Raw genomic sequence first — 19286 nt, forward strand, 5'->3', positions numbered from 1 at the left:
TTAAAGTATTATAACTTAAATTTTGATAATTAAAATGACTACCAATTTTCAGGCTTATGTTTTTTATGATTGCATATTTAATCCAGTACAAAGTCTGTAATCTGAACGTCCATTATCCGGAACAATCTATAATCCAGACCTTAAAGCCACAAACGGGTTTATATATATATATATATATATATATATATATATATATATATATATATATAAAGATTAAGTTTTTTTTTTTTTTTTTTTTTTGTTTTTTTTTTTTTTGTAAATTTTGATACCCTGTAGATCATAACTGCTCTTTATTTCATAAATTACGGTTTCATATTTTTAATTGTATAATTTCTGCATTCCATCTTACCAAATTTAAATTGATTATCTATAATCTGGAAAAACCCTTAATCCGGAATCGCCGAAGTCCCTTGTACTGTACATATAACCAATAGGTTGTGCAAATGGCCAGATATATTTTTCTGTAATATTTCTATTGAGAAATTGAAAAATAATCATTAAAAAATATGTTGGTACTAAAATTTTCCAATTTTTTGTTTAGATGGTATGCGTTAGTCAAAAAGTTGAGATCTGCCACACTAGGTTATTACTTAAAAGTCCAATCTAACTAAATTTTGTAATACATATATATACATATATATATATAAGTAATATCATGGCTATAACTGTAATGGATTGGAGAGTTTGTTGCATTGTAATAACATGGCAAGTGTTTTCTGCATAGGTTAGACTGCACACATTAGACATAGCCACGTTTAGCATATTGATATATTATTATTGATAAAGCTCATAAGATGCATAATCTGATTCACATCATAATGGTCGTAGTATGCACCTTATATTTTTTATTGCTTAGTGTATCTTCAGACAATGAACGTTACCGAGAAGGGAGTGGTGCATGTTAGCAAGAGCAAAGCAGAAGCAAAAAGTGACTGCATATTCAAAAGAAGCATAGAAGAGAAGAGTCCAAACAGATTCAGATTCAGCTGAAATCTTGAATCTGATTGGCTATATAATATACCTGCAATACAGGGTTACGTAAAAAAGCGTGATGGGGATTAATTTTGAAATGATGAACTGCAGATTGATATGTTGTCCAAATTAAAAGAAAATTAAAGGATTAATCAATTAATAATAGTTTTGCCAATTTAAATTAGAAGTTTCCTTTACATATTTTTATCTTACATATATCTCTTCAAAGAGAGAAAGGCTTGGCGATAGAAAAGCATTGGAGGATTAGCAAATGAAGATAAACATTCTGTGTAATATATACAATTCTCTGTCTAAAATAAGAAAGAAAATTATTTCCCTCAAGGGCATAGCCTTTAGGTTTCACTATGTCCTATCATTTTGTTCATCAACTCTCTCATATATTAAACATACAAAATGACACATAAAAATGTAATTTAAAAGTTTTATCTCTCTCTCTCTATATATATATAATTATTTTTTCAGCTCTTTCTCCTTTCCTAAGACTGAGTCCTCCACCTGGAGCCAGGGATTATTTCTTCAATTTAGATGAAACTGAAGGAATGTGTGATCTGTTTGACTTATCTCCCTTATTTTGATACTACTTTTTTGTATATTATTGTGTGTACATATTACAAAGAAAATAATGTAAATAATTGTTATTTTATGAAGCTTTTAGTTTTGCAATATGTTTTTAACAAAGATTATTTTTGATTATTTATTTTAAATATACCATTATGCATTTTTGATTTGGTTATTACAAAGGTCAGTCTATGTATATTTTTATTTTTAATTTTTTAATTATAATTTATGTCTCAGTTTTACCACCCTTGAATCAATTGAAAAATTTTTTATGTATAATGTCTTTAAATACATATTTTTATGAATTGTTCCTTTTTTCACTACATAAGTTAAATTTTTTAAATGATTGTATTCAGATAATAGGTACAATCAAAAATGTAATGCATAATGGTTTATTTGCTGTCATGTTCATTTTCTTCCATCTCTTATAACTAAACTTAGAAACAAAAAAGTGCATTTTAGTAAAGCGATGTGTATATTTTGTATGTAAGATTTTTATTAAAAAGCTCTAATATGTTACTAAGATAGGAGTATTTGTGTAAAAACTAATTTGCTGTGTTGTAATTTACTGTGATATATATATATATATTGCATTATTTGTATATGATTTCAAATAAAACTGAATGCAAACATTATATTGTTTATTAATAACTTTTCCGTGAAGTGATTTTGTATTATCATATGATTATTGAAACTTTTAAAGGTTTTTTGTGTTCTTGAAAATGCAGGTAGCTGACGTGTAATTGTAAAGTGTAAAAAAGAAAAGACTTAATTTTCTTTCTTGTTGTTGAAGATATATAACTGAGTTACATTTTTAATATAGAAAATGGAGCTTATGTTTTGGTTTATGTAATTAATTGTATCTTTAAGGTCAGAGTTGATAGAAGTGGAAGCTTCAAATAAGCTATTTTTTTATGAATTTTAAATCTTTTTTGGAAAATTAATGTTTACTTTATTAATGTAGAAAGGAATTTAATTCATTTAAAAGCTTTTTTAAAAAAATACTATAAATAACAGTATTTAAAAAGCAAATTCTTATTTACTTTCAGTTTGTTTCATTTATGCTTTACTTCTGACAAAAGTGCTTCTATATGAAGCTATTGAATTTTCAAAAAACATGTTTAGCAGGATGTCAAATTATGAAACTCTTGTAACAAATGATTGAAATTTGTGAAAAATGGGTTAGTTTGCCAGATTTGTTTTTTAAGTCATAAATGGCATGCAACAAAGAATAATTTAAATTTTACACTGAAAATGTTAGGTTTTTAACCGTCACTGAAATTTGTGTTGAAAAGATAGGGCTATGTTTAGAGATGCCTGATCATTTAGAGACACTCGGTTGGTATACAATGCACAGAATTCATTTTATTAAGAGTGCCAGTATGTGTTTTATGAGTTAGATATGCTAGTTCTTTGAAAAGAATCTTAATTTTAATATGATTAATAATTAAATATTCATTATTTAAATATGAACATTTGAAGAGTGAAAAGCTAAACTGTATAAAAACACGAGGAAAATTGCATGCTAATTAGATACATAAATTTGCATACTTTCTCTGCTTTGTGCTAATGGTGGTTTTCTGAAATTAAAAAAAAAAAAAATGTTCTTGAAAACGTATGATGTAAATTTTATTCACCAGTGGGTATTAAAAAAATTTACATAAAATGCAGTTATTATAAATCATTTTATAATAACTGTATTTGGTCCAAATGAATAATTTCTATGGTAAAAATTGATTGTCTAGAGTGATCCTTTTTAGTTAAACATTGTACCTGTATAAAAAAAATGTCATCTCATCTAACATTGTTGGTCTAGGAATTAGTTAATACAAAACTTTGGGATATTGCGCATGAATTGGTGAATTTCTTGAACTTCATTTTCTGCACATTTTTTATGAGGCTGAACAAATATTGGGGGTCCAAAAAGTTACTGTGCCCTATCATTATTTAACTCATTGCATTCGTTCCTACAGAAGGTGTTGAAATTGGTCTCCACTGACCTCCTAACTTGGTTGCATCCACTTCTGTTGGTGAAGGTTTTTCTCAGGGTATATAGTATTTTTTGGGGAGGGATATCATTTAAGATTGCAGAGAGTAACTCCTACAGCATTATATGGATTATCAGCCATAACCTTCTCCTTCAGTGTTTTTCTCAGGGAAAAGTTCGGTTTTGTTACGTCAGGTGACCAAGTTGGCCACAGTTCCAGGGAGACTTGATTTTTGTATAATATTACAATTATTTACATGGTTACTATATTCATTGCACAGAAGAAAAAAAAAAAAAAAGAATGTCTCATTTTTAATTTTAATGACACAGCTCGTCCATTTGATATTATTCTGTATTTATTTGTATGAATGCCAAGTCAGTTTTTAATAAAATTAACTTGCAGGTTTTTTTTTTAAAATAGTATCCTTTATTTTAATTAATCCACGTATCAGCCATTGACATTAAAAAGTTCCAACCTGCAAGTGAAATTTACAGAATCCTTTTCTTTCTTTGCCTTAAAATGGTATTGTCTGTTTAAATTTTTAACTGCAAAATTATCTTCATTCATTTGTTTTACTGTTAACATAGTATTGCAGTAAATGTGATTTTTGTACATGGCTAGAATCACTGGACTAGTGCATTAAGGAACTGTATGACTTTTTTTCAAATACTAATTTAAAATATTCTAAATAATGTCCTTAATCCAGAATAAAGTGTTCAAATTATATAGTTTACGTAATTCATCCCTATCTCCAGGTAGTGTTAAGTAAAACTCTATTTAATCAAACTTGAAAAGCTTGTTAAACAGCTTCTAGATTGTTAACATGTTATAGCTGCCAGTTCTCCCAAGGGTTTTTTTTTTTTTTTTTTTTTTAATCCTGCATAGTTGAACAGAAAATATTTGACTACCCCCAAAAAGTGGTTTAAATTTGCCTTCTTTTTTGTTATTGTCTGAAAAACTGATATACTGCTTAAGTGACAGAGTAAAACGAACTGATATACATCTGTTTTGACTTGACTGCTGCTAAGCTTATGAGAAAAAATCACATCATGTTAAAGAAAAAGAATTCATATTTTTTTTATTCATCAAAAATCGTCATTTTAAAGATGACGATTTTTTAATTGGAAGGTAATTTTATATAACAAAGGTATATCCACAAATAGTATAAATTAAGTTCTCAGAACTATACCGATACTATTTCTTGCTTATAATGTAATTCGGACTTCACATTGTATGTATTTATTAAATGGGGACTATTTTTATTTTTAAACTATTTAGTTTTTAAAAAAGTGGCGAAGTAAAAAGATACACAGCACATTTTTAGCAAACATAGCAAAATCAGGCTTTCGTGCATTATTAAACAAACTCAATGGCATTCTTTTTAAAGAGAAGAACAGCAGCTAGAATTAAAGTTATAAATAATTTTACTAAAATTGTTCAAACCAAAAACTAATTTAAATATATCATTAATGAAATGCAATTGATAGCATTGTATAATGCATCTCATAAATTGTTAAAGATGTTGCTTAACAACTCAAATTACTTTTTTGGGGGGTGTACCAGATGCAACTTCCCAAAGAGAAACATTTGCAGTACTCAGCTGTCCTTGAAATGCTGGAAAAAATGTCAAGGAATACCAGAGAGATAAACTTGTTTGTAGGCCATGAAAGAGTGTCCTGAGACTAATAACATTCATATGAAGGTTTGTAAAGTTAATTGCATATAGAGGTATAGGGTTTGCCTGAATGCATTTTTGTCATAAAATAACTTACAAGTTATCTGTTGCGAACAAAATGCAATTTCCATTTATTGTCTTTTATTAGTGAACCAGTTTAAAACATGCTGTATAAACAACATTAATTAATAATCTGCTGTCTTAAGTATAATGTATTGTAAACATTTTGGATTTTTTATGTATGAATTATTTTCAAGTAATATTTGCTTTTGTTATCCAATTATTCTCAATTCCTTCTTGTGTTATCTTCCTTTGTAACAATGTGATGAGTTGGTAAAATGTACCAAAAAGAAATTCAGAAAGTAACTTATTTAGTACTGTAAAATACCTTAGGGGAAAAATTACCTTGAGCGCAAATTAAAGAGCCTCTAATACTGCCTTTTGAAAAAAAGATTTATTGTAGTCCTTAAATAGAAATGAACGAGTTAGTGATTATACGATGAGCTAAATTTCAATCTTAGCTAGCCTGCCCCCCCCCAAAAAAAAAATTATTGATTTGTTTCAAAAGTTAAAAATGCTTAAGAAATATCCTTATTTTTGCAGTAAAAAAAATTATGTAGCAGATAAATGTTTAAATATTTTTATGTAAATAAAAAGAAAATGCTGCTAACTAGAAAGTTTTCGGTTAAAAAAAATAGCTTCTATACGACTGATGTGATTTATGAAATCAGTATAAGAAAAAATTGAAGGAATGTGAACATGGAAAAATAAGTTAGAAATCATTCTTTTGGGGGGGAGGAGGAAGTTTCTTTTATTTACGTAAGTTTTTAAGTATACTGTTTTGTCTTTCAGAGAACGTTTGGATAAAATATATTTTATTAATTTTGTGATTCTCTTTACCTCAGTAATAAGCTTGTAAGCTTCGGCAAGTTACTTAACATTACATGTGTATCACTTTTATGTTAAGCATTCATTTATCATAAATTTCATGTATAATGATTATTCATTATTACTGTCTCTGGATATGCATATATAAGTATGTGATAGAGAAGCAAATGCAAGTGGAAATTCCGAGCTAGTTAATGATACATACTATCATATAGAGCATAGTATATGATGGCATAACAGAAATTGTAGCAGAAAGGAGGGGGGAACAAATTAATAAAATCTGGTAAAGGCTACTAGCAGTGATTTCAGATACTTCTGGTTTACTGTGGAAATAGTGGTTGGTACCATTATTTAATTATGTTCTTAAAAATACTTTTCATTCTGTAAGATGTGTCGTATTTTATGATGTCTTTCAATAGCAAATTATTCTGTCAGGCGCTCGACATATATCTAAATACACCAGAGAATTATTTTCTAGTCATTAATTAGTCTATATAGCATTAATTACATTAATATAATTACAATATATGAAAGTGGAAATTATGTATGTATTTGGAAGATATTAAAATTTTTGTTTTGCTGCTTTCTTTTGCTTTTATAATATGAGGATGGCAGCAATGCAATGTATCTTTTGCAGTATAATTTACAGAGGCCTTTTGAATTGATCATGATTTGCTCTGTCCAGCTAAGAAATGCGTTTAGAGTACCAAAGGTTATTTTCTGAATTCCAGAGCTGAACGTTTTTGTTTGTAATTTTGATCCATAGTTTATAGTTAATTTGTTGCTAGATTGTGGTTTAGAGCTACTATAAAGTTGTTTTTGTATTAACATGTTTATTCTTTAAAAGTGTTTTGTCAATGACTTTGTTAATAAAAATGTTTCTGAAGTTTTGCTGTATCTGAAAATTATTTGTCTTTATTTAGAATAAGAACAAAAAATGTATTTCTAATAGTTAAAAATCTTATTCTTCAGAATATTTTATTGGCAGTCAAAAGCAACCTTCTAAGAAAAATACAAGTTGATTTAAAAAAAAAAAGGAAGATTTAACAGTATGTGAGGAAAAGTAAACAGTGAGTCATACATTTTCTTTTATTTCCATTTCATGGAACAAATCTAACATCACAATGCTTTTAATGCTCGGCAGATCTCTGGCAATCACTGGTCACACATTTTTTTTAGCTTGTAACTGCAATCTACAAAACATGATGATATAATGTCTGTGACAGTTTTATGCTTTCATGAAGATAGTCAGCATAATGTGGTTTCATTTCTTGAACATATTTATTGACTGCTTAAGAAGCAGATTTCAATTTTTTTCGTTCATATGAAAGTAAAAGGATTTTAACTGTCAAAATTTTGCTGACATCTTAAAAAATTTGAAGCAGTAACTATGTACTTAAAAAAAATGACCAACATTTCCCTTATCGTTTGATTTATAAAACATGTTAAAAAATCTGTCAATCAAAATAATTGTGTTTATGTCTTTTTCGACCTCTCTAAAGGATGGTAAGAGGCATAATCTATCAGTGTTGAAAGGGGTGTATGGGGAAAAGAAAGGTTGAGAACCATTGTTCTATGTACATGCTTTTAACTAGTTGAAATACTTGGTATTAAACTCTGTTAAGTATTGCTTATAATCGTCTTCTCCAAAGTGAAGACTACAAATTAAAAATTTTAAGAAAAGTGTGTAGGAAAAATAAATTAATGAAGAAACATTTTGATTTCTTATCTTTTTATTTATGAGAATAAAAAATATTTGTTTTTTAGTTTATTATAAATTTAGTTAAAGTATTCCAGAAATGCATATATACACAGTGGTGCCGGAGTGAACAATGCAAAAAAATTATACATTAACAAGCTAAATGCCATACAAATAAATATTTTTCTTGGTATTATATTACCAGTGAAGAAGCCTAGATAAGGAAAACAAATTGTCTATGCTTACACACAACTATTAAATATGTTCCTAAAAAGTAAGATCAATTACAAAGTAAAAATTTTAATTAGTGGTGGAAAGAAGTCTAGGAACAGCTAAACAGACTGGCTGATATGATAATAGACAATGCTATGCAGTTAAAAAAGAAATAGGGGATATGCAAAAAAGATGTAGAACACCTGAATGTTGCATTTCTCACTATGTGGCCACCACTGTATGTGAATTCTAGATTGAGATGAAAACTTTTATATTTAGAAATTTAATTGTGTATATATACATGTATATGTGTTCAATAGTTAAGAATCGTAATTTGCAAGATAAATATTCACATAATGTAGTGTGATTCTTTGCATGTTTTATTTTGTGGAGTTCTTCAGTTGCACTACAGCCTATCACAGGCCAAGGCTGTCTCAACAAGCTTCCTCCAACGGATCCAATTAGTTGCTATGGTCCTCTAACGATTGTTTTTTAGAGCCGTGAGATCTGCCTCGACACAGTCTATCCATCTTGTGCGAGGTTTTCCTCTTTTCTTGGTACCCTTTACATTTTCAAAGGTCACATCTAAAAATATGTCCAAGCCATCTGATATAATAAGATTTGATGACTCCGACAATATTAGATTGTTTGTATCTTCTATATATTTCATAGTTAAACAAAATTCTCCATCTATTATTTTCTCTAATTGGGCCATACATTTTTCACAGTATTTTTCTTTCAAAAATTAGTCTTTTTCTTTCAATTTCTTTCAAAAAAGTCTTTCTTCATATGTTTTTGTCAATGGCCAACATCCCCTACCATAAAATATGATAGGTCTAATAAGAGTTTTATAAGGATTTATTTTTGTCTTGAAGCTTAATAATTTAGATACTAAAAATTTCTTTAAACCATGATGGTGTGGTGTATTGAATTATGGCAAAGCACACTAGGGGTATCTGCCTAAGGGGAGGGAGGACTTTCTAAGGGAAAGTGGCTCGTATACACGTTACACATGGGGAAAACCACGAAAACACCCATGCAGCCAGCCCGTTCGCGGGATTCGAACCTTGGACCGAACTACCAGTGTTCAGCGACTTTACCGCTCGGCCGCTGGTGGGCCTATAAACCATGATAACATCTATTAGTTCTAAATAATCTATTGTCAATTTCAGTATTATCGTTAAAGATAGATGATAGTACTAAGACGTGTAAACTGAAAAATGCCCTCGAAAGTATAAAACTTTATTTGCAGTGGGAAGGAATTATGTACTCTACTAGATAAGCCTCATTTCCATTAGGGCATTGCGAACTCGTAGTGTCGGGAGAAACGCATACGCAGACGGACGACTGTTTACGTTACTGCATTAGATTTGTGCTTACAGAAATTCTGTGGTCAGTTGCATTCACTGCCACCAGATGTCTCTGTATTTAACTTGTGGGATTCAGACTCTTCGATGTTATTGGGAATTTTTATTTCTGCTTACGAACTGTGAAGGTAAAGCATGTTAGCAATTTTTAGATAATACATATTATGAACATCTCTAATTGCACAGAAGCTGAAGTAATTTTCAAAAATTTGTTAGTGTTTCTAGACGCCTTAAATATTCATGAAATAATATATAATTAAAACTAAAATGTACTGTTACTGCAAAAAATAAAAAAAGTTCACACATTTAAAAATACACTGCAACTGTAAAGAATTCACAATATTTACACAAAATTTGCTATGCTTGTATACTATTGACTGCCATGTGAGATTGTATATTTTTAAAATATGCCCAAATTTGGGGAGAAAACAGATAATATATAAAATTTTAGCATCAATTTCTTCAGTGTCATAGATCGATAATTTATTAGAAATCTCGTTTGTTTTAAAATGCTCTATGTGCAGTTATACTTTATGCATAATCCATAAAATATTATTTCTTTTTATAGAAGTTATACAGATAAGCTTTTTTCTCTTTATAGGATATGTGTATAAGGTAAAGAAAATTGAAATATTTAATTAATTAATTCCTGCACTTCAACTGAAGTGGACTGAATTTTAAAGCAATTATTATTATTATAATTTTTTTTTTTTTAATTTAGGGCATTAATATTGTTGCATGCTTACGGGTTTGTTATGAATTGAATGCACAAGTCCGATGAAAAAAATGAATAAGATTTATTATTATCACAAATGAATAAAACAAAACTCTTAAATTTCCTCAGATATTCATGCTGTATTATAATATCTCACAGTAGTTATCTTTCAAATACTCGAACGTTTAACAGAACTTAATTCAAAACAGCTAGAGAAAGCTAATCCGCAAATTTGCTAGTCAACAACAGCAGTTTTCTAAACAAACTCCTAAAACAACAATCGACTAAATAACAATGAATTGAGAGGTTTTCATGCCGCTTATATAAGCTTTTTAAATGTGCGAGAACTTTCTGGTATTTTCTCAAAATCAAAAAGAGATATTTATTTATTAAATGTTAAATGCACGCGCTCTTGTTATTTTTAATTTTCTGGCTTAGCATTCTTTTCATATACATCACGTGCTGCACTGCATGGGGAATAAAATAATTTTACTAACATTAACTAATTAAATACCAAATCCGTAACACTGCCCCCTTCCCAAGGACTGCACATCAGGGGCAGTACAATCCCTGGACAGGAAGCCAAATTTACAACTGAGGCATAAACATTACTTTACAATATCAAACAACATGAACGATAAATGCAATAACTAACTTAAACAAATGAAATGCTAAATACAAATCAAATATACATTTAGAAACAAAACAGAACCATGGTCTAATACTATTTACACTACGTACTATGGCCATAGTAATGAGCTAACCTGTCGTAATGAACGACTTTAGGTTTAGAATTCGATGACTTACGGATCCGAACTACGATGTCATTCAGCCTGTTTAGGACTGTGTACGGACCATCCCAAGGTGACTGTAATTTAGGCCAGAGTCTTTTTCGTCGAATCGGGTTCCACAACCACACCTTGTCTCCTTCCTAGAATTGATGTCCAATAGCTCTCGTGTCGTATCTGGTCTTCACCTTCTCCGTCGCCAAGTTGACTCGCTCTCATGCGGAATGGTGCATCACTTCAAACCGGGCCTGGACATCTTGGATGTATTCTTCAGACGATGAAGGTGCATCCGTAGGGCGAACAAATAGGCGGTCACAAGGCAGACAAAGGTCTGGACCGAAGAGCATCTGGGATGGAGAATAGCCGGTAGTCTGGTGTTTCTCTCCGATCCTAGTATGATTTTGACAGCTTTCTGAACTGGATCTTTCAGACAAGGCGTCGGCATTTTCTGGTGAGGATCCCTTCTGAGGTTGGATAGTCATGTCCTCAGATGCTGAAAGCAGTTTGTTGTTTTTGAAATCTAAGGAAATATTGTATTTCCTTAAAAAGTCTAGGCCGAGTATGCATGGATCTGTAATATCCGCCACATATGACGTGCGATGGTAGGCGGCACTTCCAAACGTGATGTTCACGTTTAACTTCCCAGCTATGGAGATTTTTTTAGCCAGAAGCATTTTGGAGGGTAACACAGGATGGCGTCCAAATGAGTTTATCTTAAAACTGTTGAGCTAAATCTTTCTGAATGATGGTGACGTTAGCTCCTGTGTCAATGATCATATTGCAAATAATTTCATCGATATGCCCATTGATGGGCAGTCCGTTATTGTTGCCACTCACTCTAGAAATATTGAGTGCTTTAAAACAAGGTTTCTCATTATCTGGCAACCTCCGTTCCTTGATATGATCATTAATTTGTTTCCTGCGTCGTTGCTGAGAAATGGTCTCAATTTCCGTACTCTGGGGTGTTCTGCAATTCTTGGCTACGTGGCCTTCAGTTCCACAGTACCAGCACTTTGGTTTCTTGTCAATCCTTTTCTGTCCCATGGCATTTAATTGTCTATTTAACCCGCCTCTCTTATTTTCCGTGCTGTGGGGTGTTCTGCAGTTCCTTCATATGTGGCCTTTAACCCCATAGTCCCAGCACTTTAGAGTTTCTTCTCACCAATATTCCATCTCAAGGCATTCACGGGTCTTGTTAAATCATCTGTTTTATTATACGTGCCCTGGGGTATTCTGCAATGCCGTCGCATGTGCCCTTCAGCACCACATTTCCAACACCTTAGAGCCACTTTGTTCTCATTCCTACAGCGTAAAGCATTGACTTGTCTGGATAAATCATCTAAACGAGCCATCAATTGATTCACTGGCTAGTGTACTCGCACAGCTCTGACTGGCTAGTGTACTCGCACAGCTCTCTCTACGAGTTGCTTGCTGAACTGCCTCCAATTTCACAGCGTACAAGAGAACGCTTTTTACATCTTTTAACATCTGCCATTCGCAGAGCTTTCTGTATTTCAGAATCCCGGATGCTGTCGATGAAGTATTGCAGGGACAGGATTTCTCTTGTTTCTGTCGGGCACTTCGAAAAGGCGAGATGGGACAGCCTTTCAATACCCGTGGCGAGCTCCTGAAGTATTTCAGTGGGCCTCTGTTGTCGAGATTTTAATTAAAGCCTGCTGTAGTCTTTTAAACACTTCTTCCCAAAGTGGAGCTCCAACGTGCCGGACAGAGCTTCGAAATCTAGCCTTTTGCTTTCAGGAAGAGTCTGAAGGATATCCGCCACGTCTGCTCTCAAAGAAGCAGCAAGATGACAGGCCATTTGCTTCTGCAACTATAGAAAACTGTGTCATATATACTTGCCAGGAGGTCTTCCCATCATATGTAGATAGCTTCAGAGAGGGATGAGCAGGCATAGATAGAAATTAAAAACCTTCAGAATTGTTTCCTGCCGTCACTATGCACTTCTTTAGGCTGTCAACTTCTTTGGCGACAGCAGCAGAAACCCTGTCATCAATTTGTTGTTGGACAGCAGAAACCTTTTCTTTAATTTCTCCAACTCTGTTTTAAACCTTGTCAATTTTGTCTTCTACAGCTTCAAATTTGTTTTCTATTATGGCATGTGATTTCTCTATTAATTTTCTCTTAGCCCACTTTCATTTCTGCTTTAACAGCTTCCATCTTTTCTTGAACGGCTTCCTGTCTCGCATTAATCTCTTCTTTAACGCATGTCATCTCTGCTTTAACAGAATCTTTCATGTCTTCTTTAAATAATGCTTGGCCAGCTTCCATCGTTTCCTGGCTAGATTCATCTCTACTTTAAACAAGGCAAATGCTACTATCAATTGTCTTAACCGTTCTTCCATCGCTCTTGTTATCGGCATTCAAACCCCACTCCTGACACCAAAAATTGTTGCATGTGTACAGGTTCGTTATGAATTGAATGCACAAGTCCGATGAAAAAAATGAATAAGATTTATTATTATCACAAATAAATAAAACAAAACTCTTAAATTTCCTCAGATATTCGTGCTGCATTACAATATCTCACAGTAGTTATCTGTCAAATACTCGAACGTTCAACAGAACTTAATTCAAAACAGCTAGAGAAAGTAATCCGCAAATTCGCTACAGTCAACAAGAGCAGTTTTCTAAACAAACTCCTAAAACAACAATCGACTAAATAACAATGAATTGAGAGGTTTTCATGCCGCTTATATAAGCTTTTTAAATGTGCGAGAACTTTCTGGTATTTTCTCAAAATCAAAAAGAGAGATTTATTTATTAAATGTTAAATGCACGCGCTCTTGTATTTTTAATTTTCCAACTTAGCCTTCTTTTAATATACGTCATGCACTGCACTGCACGGGTAAAACAATTTTATTTATAAATCTACTAACATTAACTAATTAAATACCAAATTCGTAACAATACTGTCTCATGTTAATTGGTAATGAAAGTTTAGAGCTAGAAACTTCTCAAGTCAGTACCTCGCACATCTTTAGGGATGTTCATCATCCATGAGTTTTCGCACTTTATTTTGAGTTCATTAGCTATTTTATTAGCATTTTTCTATCATTTTCTTAATAAATGTTGCATGGTTAAGAAATAATATCGTGTAACTTCCAAGATTGTCAGAAAATGTCTCTGCGTACACACTTTTTAATGTGTGTGTATTTAATTATGGCAAAGCACACGAGGGCTATCTGCCTAAGGGGAGGGATGCCTTTCGTGGAGGACTTTCTAAGGGAAACTGGCTCGTATACACGTTACACATGGGGAAAACCACGAAAACGCCCATGCAGCCAGCCCGTTCGCGGGATTCGAACCTCGGACCGAACTACCAGTGTTCAGCGACTTTACCGCTCGGCCGCTGGTGGGCCTATTACACACTTTTTAAAACAGTAATACAAGAAATAAAAATACCATATTTGCTAACAATAACAATCTTGGGTTTACTTCTTTCAAAAATTGATCTTAATTTTTTTAAGCTGAATTATGAAATACGTATTTATGCATTATCCCATCGACTGGCCAAGTAGCACAATTTATTATTAATATAGATGACAACAGAATTAGAATTCCGCAGTAAAGACTGCAATCATTGCCAAAATTTCTGGCAATGGTCAGCAGGAGAATACAGAAGTACCATTCAGTAATACTTAAATTTAAAATGATTTATGTTTTCAAAATAGTTTTAATATTAGAAAATGTGGTATGTGGGGGGGGAATCCATTATACGAATGAAATTATCAATAATATGTTAGAAATAAGTATACATTTAGGATAAAATTAGTAATGTTTGCCATAATTATTTAATTTTCATTCATGCAGAAGTTTAATTAAATACAGCTTAAAAGAAAACTTCTCTACTTGTGCATCTTAAAACAGATACATATTAAAGGTGCTATAATAATATTCATTTTATAGATTGTGGCTTTTTATTATTTTTCTTCCTTGCATGTAAAATATTCTAAAAAGAATTATACTGACGAAACCACTTTGACGATTTAAGTTTTATTATTTTACAACACGCTCTTGTATGAAATTCTGTGCAAATATTACACTTAAAACGCCAAGAATTCACAAAAAGTTAAAGATATCAATTGAAATAATTTAACCATGACTTTATGTATGAGCACTTATAAAATATTTATTCAACTTGAAAAAATTTTCTACATTGAGTATTTTTCAGAATGAATAAGCTTTTTATATTTGCTAAGTTGCCATGTACAAAACATTTCTGTATTATACAACTATTTTCTTTTAGCATATTTCCAACAGAATGGTTTTAATTCAAGTCATATGATGATGTCAAAAGAAAAATGCATTATATATATTGCAGATATGTCTTCAGATATTTTTTTTTCATAAATCGAATTCAATACTGCAGTTAAAAAATCAGATTACTTATGCATATGAATAAAAAACAAATATACATTTGTACAGAAATAAATATGCATATTTCTACAAAATAATACAAGCGATAAAAAATACTTGTCAATATCACAGCAGATAAGTGTTATTCTCTCTTCTGATGTCTTTCATCCACTGAAAACAAAAATTGTATCTCTAAATTACATGTTTACAATAATGATTATTAAATTTTAGAATGAATGTTAATTTTATATAAATTTTATTGGTCGGTTTATTTAAACATGTTTAAAAACGGTGGTATAGGCCTTTTTTTCCCCTTGGATATTAATCCTAGACATGTGCCTCCCACTTACTAAGTTCTTCAAAATATGACAAAGATTTAACACAAAAATAGCTTCAGCAATCTGGACGGCAGAGTTCTCGGAATGTAAAATCTAAATTTTAAATGGTATCTCATAGAGCCAAAATTCCAATTAGAAATGATGTAAAAAAAATTGCGAAGTATTTCCGAATAAATTTATCTCGGCAATAACTTGGATTCAATGATTTCATTTATATTTTGCCTATTATACAAAACCTAATGAAAGTATACATGTAAAGTAAAAGCATACACTTCAACAAATAAAATAAAAATAACACTTAAGTTCTGAATAACATTCAAGTTATTTAAATTTTTCCCTTTAATAAAGGCACCAATATTATGTATCATCAGTGCTGTATGGTAGGTATTATACAGTGTTATGAACAAGATGCTGCCAGTTCAAATCAGAGTCCCACAAATGCTATTTTATTTTGATCAGAAAATTTATTCACAAAGTACTTTTGAATGAAAACATAAAAAATAATGTACTGAAAAATTTGAAAAAAAAAATTTATTTTGTTATAACTTGACTATAGTTCACAAATTATTCACAACTGTCACAGACATTTATTGTAAAAATATTCCACAATATAAAATATTAGACATCAGGCATATTGAATTTGTGACAGTATTATAACAATATAAATTTTCTTCACATCACAACTTTTAATTTGAAAGGAAAAGAGCACCTCCATTAAACTTCACAAAAATCTTTCCAATACATCAACTATAATTTTATAGATGGAGCCATATTTTTCTACACTATATGTTTTATAAATACATGCAGTTGAACCTCCTGTTAGCATATACTCATGGAACCTATGCTTTTGTTTCTTATAAGGGAGTGTACAGCTTCTGCTTGTAAGACCTGGGGATTCAGAAATTGTCCGTTAACTAAAAATGACTGAAAGTGGAATGTGCATTTACAGAGATTTGACTATTATTCTAATAAAAAATCAAACTAACCTTCATTTAATGTCACTGATAACAGCAATTTATATTCAGAATATTGTTTATTGTTGTTTATTTTCTACTAAAAATGTGTAAATATTCTGTAGATTAATTTTAAAATTTACATTTCAATTCTGAAAAAATATATACTAAAATTAACTTTTCAAAACTTCTTTAACTTCAGATTTCACCTACAGTTTTATAATGAAAGTACAGAAATAAAAAATTATCTTAGACTTGAATGGTGTTCAGTAGAGACTGTAATTAGATTATATAATAAACATATTTAGACATATCAGCAAATCCACAGTCTTCTAATGGTAACAGAACTGATACAAAATTAATTGCCTTTGTTATTCATAGCTTTTGTTTGCTGGAAAAATTCCCAATTACATGCTACAACTATGCAGCAAATAATGTACTGAAATAGACCTTTATAGAACTTCATAGTAAACAAAACATATATGAATATGTAGTGTTCATCTATACCTTAAACTGAACTACGATATGATACAGAGTACATTCATTTATCTGGAGAAATCAGTTCTGCCCAATCAAAACACTATTCTCACACAACTGCAACAGATGTTTGATGTGTAGATCAGATTACACATCAAACTGTGAGACTACTGTACAGACTTTGTGAGCACCTTACTCAAAACTTCAGTAAATGATCACAAGGCTTGCATAACAGAAGTGGTAATTTCTTTTAATTTTTTGTTCACTCATAAATATATTTAGCATACAGATTGTAACAGATGTATTCAAAAGGACTTACCTGTCTCTGTTTCATCATCTTCATCACCTGCGTCTAAAAGGTCAGTGCAACAGGTTGTGTAACAGATAATACTAAAGAGGCCTAAAGGAAGCCCAAGAAGTACAGTAGTTAGAACTGGATTCCCTTTCCACATACCCTTCAATAAAAAAGAAAAAAATCTAAAATAAATCCTTCAATAATGCATGCAAATCTTTATTTCTGTTCAAAAAGCAAATAAATTAATGAATACAGCTAATGCCTCATTCTAAAATTTCATCTTCATTATTATAATATTGGTTTTTACAATATTGGCATTTTAATTTGTGTAATTGTTTCTAATACATCAATCATAATCAGAAACTTGTTCACATATTCATCTTCAAATAAGAAATCAGTTCTTATTACACAGATAATGAACCTTTCCACTAAAATTACTATTTTATCTATACAATAAAATCTAACTTACCATCAAGGAAGTTTTAGCGCCATAGTATGTTCTATACAATCGGTAAAAGAATGTTTCACCTCCATGAGCCTATATACAAAATCAAACAATGAGTAAATTGTTTAAATAACTGTAAAATATTTTTAATCATTTGTTTATATATTTATTTGTAAGGGAAAAAGGGCTTAAAACTGAACCTGTATCAATAATAATGAAAAAATAATTATCAGTGATATAAATTGCAGCTTATACTCTACTCTAAATTCTCCCCAACTTCATTTTTTTATTGGGGAATTTATATTTATGCAAAAATTAGTAAAAGTAATGTAAAGATGATGCTTTTTTTAATTGTTTAAACATTTTTACAATTTTAAATTTGTTATATATTAATGCTTCAAACTGCTTGTGTGATATCTGTGCAGCCACTCAAATCTCGCAAATTTGAAAGAACTGGAATTCTTGAATTTAGCACACACGAGCTCTTTTGCGCTAGTGGCAGAGAATTCCAACTGCATGAAACAGACCCAGGTTCCATACATCAAGGTCAATCCAATCTTTCGTACTGCTTTTCTGATTTTGCCCCATAGATGTTATCACAAGCAAAGCTTTTGCAAGGAACACAGTAAGCACTGAACAATAAATCAACCTCAGTCCATGGACAGACATAGTGGACGGCCTTCAAGAAAGTTTATAAAAGCTACACAAAAAAAATTTTAGAAAATTTCTGTAAATTAATTCCAAGCAGACCTTTGGTCTGTTCATATATTTTTGGTCATAAAATATACATATGCAATATGCAAATTTTAGGTACTTCATAAAATTGCAGCAGCATTTTATTTTGCGAGAAAGAAAATTTTTCCAATATGACATAGATGAATATAAAATTCACATATTATAACCGATTTTAAAACAGTTAAACATTACTGAAAATTGAAAGTATAACTAATTTAACCTTTTGAAGACGGGATGGCCATTATAGTGGCCATAGAGTCCTCTCTTTGAAAAGACGGGGTTGTCCACTTTAGTGGCCATGTCTTTTTCCCCCATTTTCCAGGCTGAAAAGTGGGGTGAAATGTCAAATTTGACATCCCTGGGGTTTTAACCACTTCTCTCTTTCAAAGGTCTTCCTTTTGCGACATAGATGCACCCCTCTGAAAATCCATTAAACTACACAGAATCTTTGTTGCAAATAGGAGGTGATTTCTTAAAGGGGGGAAAGCATTCGGTTCAAGATTCCCCGTCCTTTGGTAGCTTTTACTGCTACCAAAGCCCCAGCCTCGAAAGGTTAAACAGTTTAACATTACTGAAAATTGAAAATGCAAAGCCCTAACACATCATGGATCAACTTCATGTTACTAAATTAAGTATTACCAATTTTTCTCACTTTACATATTATGTAAGTAGATGCTGATAGTTTAATGATATGGTTCTTAACACTTTAAACCACGAGGGGCAAACTAGGGCTTAACACAAATTTAAAAAAAAATATGTATTATATTTAATTGTTTTCTACA

The 19286-nt window shown here is 31.1% G+C and overlaps 2 protein-coding genes across 4 annotated transcripts in view; one reads left to right on the plus strand and one right to left on the minus strand.

The window, feature by feature from the left end:
- Positions 1-6999, plus strand: part of LOC118200114 (transcription factor E2F5-like) — a 49706-nt gene extending 42707 nt beyond the window's left edge. The window contains exon 9 of the mRNA XM_085821258.1: positions 1456-6999. Within this exon, the coding sequence (XP_085677384.1) occupies positions 1456-1568 (113 nt within the window). The 3' untranslated portion in view covers positions 1569-6999. The remainder of the gene's footprint in view (positions 1-1455) is intronic.
- A 7878-nt stretch (positions 7000-14877) lies between these two features.
- Tmx3 (Thioredoxin-related transmembrane protein 3) overlaps positions 14878-19286 on the minus strand; it is a 39686-nt gene continuing 35277 nt past the window's right edge. For 2 of the 3 annotated variants that reach the window (XM_035372037.2, XM_035372036.2), the window contains exons 11-13: positions 17794-17862; positions 17349-17484; positions 16116-16487 (exon numbers count right to left, since the gene is read on the minus strand). In XM_035372037.2, the coding sequence (XP_035227928.1) occupies positions 16321-16487; positions 17349-17484; positions 17794-17862 (372 nt within the window). In that variant the 3' untranslated portion in view covers positions 16116-16320. Of the gene's footprint in view, positions 15433-16115; positions 16488-17348; positions 17485-17793; positions 17863-19286 lie in introns of those variants that run through there. The other variant, XM_035372038.2, reaches the window with a different exon arrangement.

The sequence above is a fragment of the Stegodyphus dumicola genome, chromosome 7 (genome assembly GCF_044657685.1).
Source record: "Stegodyphus dumicola isolate Sdum_Otavi_A_Nest chromosome 7, ASM4465768v1".
Lineage (NCBI taxonomy): Eukaryota > Metazoa > Arthropoda > Arachnida > Araneae > Eresidae > Stegodyphus > Stegodyphus dumicola.